This window comes from Echinococcus granulosus (genome assembly GCF_000524195.1).
Source record: "Echinococcus granulosus chromosome Unknown EG_S00013, whole genome shotgun sequence".
In the NCBI taxonomy this organism is placed as follows: domain Eukaryota; kingdom Metazoa; phylum Platyhelminthes; class Cestoda; order Cyclophyllidea; family Taeniidae; genus Echinococcus; species Echinococcus granulosus.
The window spans coordinates 1,294,123-1,300,139 of record NW_020170393.1 but is presented as its reverse complement, the minus strand read 5'-3'; the positions used below and the strand labels follow the sequence as shown (position 1 = coordinate 1,300,139).

Below are 6,017 nucleotides of genomic sequence, written 5' to 3'. Positions count from 1 at the left end.
CTATGTTCAGCAAATCTGTTTGCGACACATGCTTGTGATGCCGACCTCAAAAAAAAAAACGAGTTATCGCGCAATATGCGACGCTGGTGGAGTGTTAAAAAATTTGCGAAATAAATGTTTGATTCACTGCCTTTTATCCTTCTAATCTATCATTATCCCCTGAGGACAGGAAATAGGAAGATCAGAATCTTAGCGCTTAGTCTAACCCATTAAATATCAAGCCAAAGGTATTAACCTACGGTAATCATTGAGGAATTGAATCCCGACAATCAGAGCAGCAATGGCTGGATCTTTAGCTTAGGAAAATTCGAAGTAGATGCTCCTGTTTTCTGGATTTAGCAGTGCTTTCGCCGTAACCCTACATGGAATCCCAAGAATGCTCAAGATGTAGTCCATCGGGCAGCCGTACGCCTGGAGTTATAGAATCCGCAGCATCTACTCCTTTAAATTGAAGAAATCAAAATTGTTTGATTTGTAATGACACATAGAAACTTCAACAACACTCAGAGTGACCCTGTATGAGGCTATTTTTCCGAAAAAAATTATGCAACTTATGAGTAACTGGGGTTTTAATCAACCGCTAGATTTTAGCCCATTGATCATGCAAACGGGGAGAATTCACAAATGTCGCAACCGGATTGCCAAAACATTCATTGCTTGTGATGAATTTCACTGTCTTATTTCTTCACTCACTTCTTTTTTTTAAGAATCTTGTAAATAATTGAAATTCTTTGTACATTAAATGTTATCATAAGCATAACATGCAGAATGATTAAAGAAGCTGTGAATTCCTGTCGAACATAGGCCTTTTTCGAAAAGAAAATCTCTTCAATTTAATTCTAATTGGGCCCAAAGATTGCCCTGTGTATTTGCTTCAGAGTACTAATTCAATCGTCAATTTTATTAACTGTTAGGACGAATGGGGAGTTCTCCCAAGTCTATTCAGCTCTGGCTGGCACTTCTGAGAAGGATGTGGAAAATACGGGAAACCTTGACTACTTCCAAAGGTGTTACCACAACCAAGTCAAAAAATAAAGTTTTTAAGTTGGGTTTTTGGCTGATCTCAATGGGGTCGTCAAAAAAAGTTGGGTAATAAAATCAATAAATCTTGAATTTAAACTGTCCTCTCCCATCAATGATTGGATAGTAAAGGGGTCAACGATTATTAATAAGAAAACTTTCTCGGTCCTCATTGGTGCATCGAAATTGTCCATAAAACTGAAGTCCTCCAGATTATGAGCAAGCCAAATAGTGACCAATTATAATAGCAGAAACGTGATACTTTTACGGTTTGTTTTGCCTTAGTGGGCAATTAAGGCTCCACTTTTGCACTTCCACTCACCGGTATACCCTCTGGGCGAAACCAGTACTCCCCCAGCTCTCTAATACATCTGCAATACATATTCTGTCCTAATATTACATCTCCTTTCGTCTTCAGTGAAGTCTTGAGACTCTGCAATAGTGACAGCGGAAAGAGAGCCCAATCCTTGATTTCCATGCCTGAATGCTAAATCTCAGTGCGATGCAAGGAGGGCGGAGGCTGCGGATGGGAGAATCAGTGACGATCCCTTACAGAGGGTTTGAAAGCGGCGACTATCTACTACAGCTGCCCTTATCCCAACACTGGTAGTAGACCATCTGGAAAAGTTCGTTACAGAGCTGTCTACGGTACCCGTATGACGATTTCAGTAATGTGAACACGTGATACCTCCTCCACCTCTCTCCTAATTGGATAAAACCACGATAAATACATATATATGACTGGACAGCACTGAAGCGAGGACAGTATCGAGGAGGAGCAGACGCGATACCTTATCCTCACAAAATCGACTCTGCTTTTGGGCCAGTGTTCTCACGGCTAGTGGTGGAAATGCGTGATGGTCAGCACATTCCCATTCCCACAATACGGTTCTTAAACAGGACGAAACTGAAGGTTTAGGGAACTGGAAGGAGGGATCAGTGACGTTGCTGTCAGACGAACTTTTAAATGCATGCGATGTGGATGACTGACGTGGTTGCCTAGTCGGTATCCTTCCCACAGCACCGACTGTCCTGTGATGTCAGAACTTGAAAAGAATGCGAAGGCATTTTTGCCCGTGAAAATGTTTTCCGTCGGACATAAATATCACCCAACTACCTATTAAGATGGCCTCGGTGACTGACGGCTTGCTCCTACCTCCCGAATTAGTTGAATTTATTCACCTTGCCCATTTCCTGCCTTAAATGTAGGAAATAGGCAGGTCGGATCAGGAGGTATTTCCTATGTGCCTTAGGTACTGTTTTAGAATGTTCTCTGCTTTTATTGCATGTTTGATTCGGCCACTCCTTTCGGCCATTCGGAATTTGGCAATTACGGCACCGACATGAGGCCCTACTCACGTCATCTCCATCCTGTCAGGCTTTCAAGCTGTATAAAGCCCTCAATGGCAACTTGAGTGCCACATTGATTTACAGAATGGATGCTGCAAAAAAGGCCACAAAATGAAGGCTTCTGGTGTATAGTTCAGTATGCATAGATTAGATTTTTTACAACAGAATAAATATCGAAGCTGGATCTACTTTCTATAGCCATCCCAAAACACGATAGCTAAGTAGGGTTTGTCAATGGAACTAGATCAGGTTTGATCGAGTCAAAACGGTTCTGATGTATCGCTATGAGCCCAAAGATTTAGAATTATGAGTTGAAGACATCACACTCGATGCTGCTTACAAAGAGGTATCAAAATGTGATACTTGCTCTAAAGCATCTAAAATTTTCCGCTGCTAGTTGAATAAACTTCTCTCTCAGGTGCAGATCATCAAGACCTCTATTACAGATAATGGGGTAATAACCCCCATAAGCATTCCCTACTTCACCTTTGCTCCTGTCAAGCTGTTGATTATAATTTACTGAAAAATATGTGAGGGCAGAAGCAAGAGAACGAATACTAGAACTGCCAACGTGGAAGCTCGAAGTGGCAAGAGGGTGATGTAGCGGCAGGTTTTTTCAGTCACCCAAAATTCGACTGGCACGCCAGTGCTTGCGATGGTAATGTTTATTTTTCTCATTCCTTCTATATCTCCAGCTCTGCAAACCCCGCAAGTGCTACAACGTGTTTTTTTCGTTGTCAAGACGAAGGCGAAAACTTGGCGACAAAGTTACCGGTTAAAAATTCCCTACTTGTGCACTTGTGATAAAAGTACATTTCTTTAACCACTTCCCCCCTCCCCACCCGAGGGTGTACCTCCAATAAATAACCGCAGCCTCTGCGTACTCACTAAAGTAGTTGGCAAATGTGGGTGGCCACCCCGCCGCCCCTTCCTTCCACCGGTTCGACGTCGAAATGGACTTTGTTCAAGTGCACTCGCCATTTTTCGTTGTGCTGTTTGAGCAGACACACACAGGCGCGTAAGCACAATCACACACACACACACAGATGAACCGCCACACCCCCTGCTCACCCCCGTCGACTCAAACGAGGCGCGTCGATGTACTCACTCACTCACCCAGTCATTCACTCTCTCTTTATCTCGAGAGAGAGTGCAGTCAACAGACAGACGGTTATCGATTCATCCACACCAGCCGTCAGGTCGCTGCGCCAACAAATGAACTGTCAAGGCTTCAAGTTGTTTTTTTTGTCAGTGTGGCGAAAAAAAAGAAATAATATATTTGACTTAGGGGCTTTTTTTTCCACCGGTGAAATTAAGATCAAGGGCGGGACGGTGGCTGGGGAGAGGAGGGCATCGATAGTCTAGACATTAACAGGTGTTCCACTCTGTAGGGTCGCCTTCCCTACAGTGCCACCCAAACTGAAATCTACTGCTAATGAAGTAAACGTTTTTGTTTTTTTTCTTATCTAATTTAAATTGGATTTGTTGGAATGAAAAAGACGGGTAATATGCGTTGAGTGATGATAATAAACTTGGGCTACCTGAATGTTCCTTTAGTGGAGATGAAGTACCAATTACCAAAGCCTCCTAAGCATCGGCAATAAACCACTGTCTGGGAGGAATGTAAACCACTACAGCCCAGATGTTTCCTACTCATATATGATGCCAACTGTCTTTAACTTTTTGTGGCATGTATTTATAACATCCTGAACCAAAAAATCTGTAACTATCCCTAGACTGTTTTATTCTTTTAAATAGTAGCTCTACCTGCGACACAAGATGTGATGCAATCAGTTATTATTAGACTGGTAATGAACCTATTTCGTGCATTTTTAGTGCAGTGATCGGATAAAAACCAGAACGTCACATATATGTGACACTTTTTGCGAACGTGTTAAGCGATACAGGCAATGGTTTAATATAAAAGCAGCTTTTAAGCTAAAATAATAAAAGCAAATAAGGGCTTCACTGGCAAAAAAATGGAATAGTTAGTATGGAAGGGTGTAGATACAGCTTGCTTTTAATATGCTCCATTTCAACTCAACTTCATTGCTAGGAACAATGAACCTAACAGTGAAGCTGATTAATAGCTAAGCATGATTTTACTTCACACTAAGAATAGTTTAGTCTCCTATTTAATTTATCTAAAGAAACTTCCAAAAATAACTCACCTATTTATTTCGCTGCTTGGTAGTATTAATACTGCCATGGAATACCTCAAGGCATTTTTGAGCTCTGTCTCCATGCCTTTCGATATCCTGTCTTCACTTTCATATTATTTTCTTTAGCATAGGTGTTACCCACCTGACTCGCGTTGCAGATGAAAGAGGCAACGAGGAGTGGTGAAACATCATGTGACCTGTCATCCGTAGCCCCAAAGGCCGCTCTCAGTAATGCGATGCTACAGACAAAGTACTTGTATTTTAGGCTCATTTAGTCACGCTCCCTATTAACCCGGTTGAAGTGTGGAGATGTGTACCCTCATTATGCACAAACGCTTGATGACTTTATCACTTGCCGCATCCGTGAGCAAGGCGGTAGGATGCGGGTTCGACTGCACATGCTGCTGCTTCTGCGAGTGATGATTAGTAATGAATCAGTACTGCCGCCACCACCACCGCTATAACAAAAGATGCTGGCAGATTCAAAATGTTGATCTCGCTCAAGGTGTGAGAGAGAGAGGGGATAGACTGTTAAACGTTAATTGTAGTATTTACCAAACCTTGAAAATAACAGCCCACACTTTGCGGTTATGTAAGGTGGAAATGGGGGGCGGGGTGGTTAATCCAGATGCTGTTCCGGGATTGCGTGTGCGATCCGTGGTGGTACCTTCTAAAGCGCTCTTTGTTTCATTACTACTGATCATTTTTTTTCTTCAATGGGGCTGTCTTTGAGCCGATCATAATTGCTGACAGCCGCACTCAGTATTTTGGCATCGCTTCAGTTGAGTCTAGCAGCTCTTTTAAGACCTCTCTCCAAATGCTTGAGGGAAGAAATGATTAAATGTTTCACCTTACCTTGCAATCGTATATCTTTGGTGGTAATATCAGAGTAGTGGCAAAAAGAAAATATTATTTTGTCGGTGCCTGTCGGGTTTCAGAGGAATGCCGACAATCACAGACGAGAATTATTACAGCTCTGATAGGACATACGCTACTGTTCTCTGTTTGACTACCTTCTTTGGCTCAGAAACTACGAATTGCCACCGTCCTAGATTCAGAACAACATACACCCATGTAGCCTCAACTTGAACCACTCTGTTTTCGACATACGAGACTGTGCAAACAGTTAGCATAGACGGATCAAAAACAGTGGTGACGCTTGGCTCAAGCAGGCAAATCATGCCGTCGCGTGGGTACATCGCGATAGCAGTCAGCATGTTAAGCACCGTGACTTGCTCAATGCTGGAAGTCATCATTAGCTCTCTCGCCCACCCCCGTCCACCCCCCAACCCAGATTGGGATCCTATTGGTTCTTTAGGGAGATATGCTATTTCGCTGTTAAGACACTTGTCTCTTGAAGTATGGATGACTTTTTTGTTTTCTTTTGCTGCAAATTTTAGCTCAACAGTCAGAAAGTTTTATCGTGAAGGTTAAAATACACGAACAAACCGGTGCAGCGACTGTCTGTAGTTACTTTCCCATAGC

At 42.5% G+C, this 6,017-nt stretch overlaps 1 protein-coding gene across 1 annotated transcript in view; it reads right to left on the bottom strand. All coding sequences in view use genetic code 11, as the record gives it.

Annotated features, from left to right (window-relative positions):
- EGR_02851 (hypothetical protein) overlaps positions 1-6,017 on the bottom strand; it is a gene marked incomplete at both ends in the record, with an annotated part of 9,105 nt that overhangs the window by 422 nt on the left and 2,666 nt on the right. The window contains 3 exons of the mRNA XM_024492100.1: positions 694-806; positions 2,852-2,889; positions 3,777-3,921. Of these exons, the coding sequence (XP_024353594.1) occupies positions 694-806; positions 2,852-2,889; positions 3,777-3,921 (296 nt within the window). The remainder of the gene's footprint in view (positions 1-693; positions 807-2,851; positions 2,890-3,776; positions 3,922-6,017) is intronic.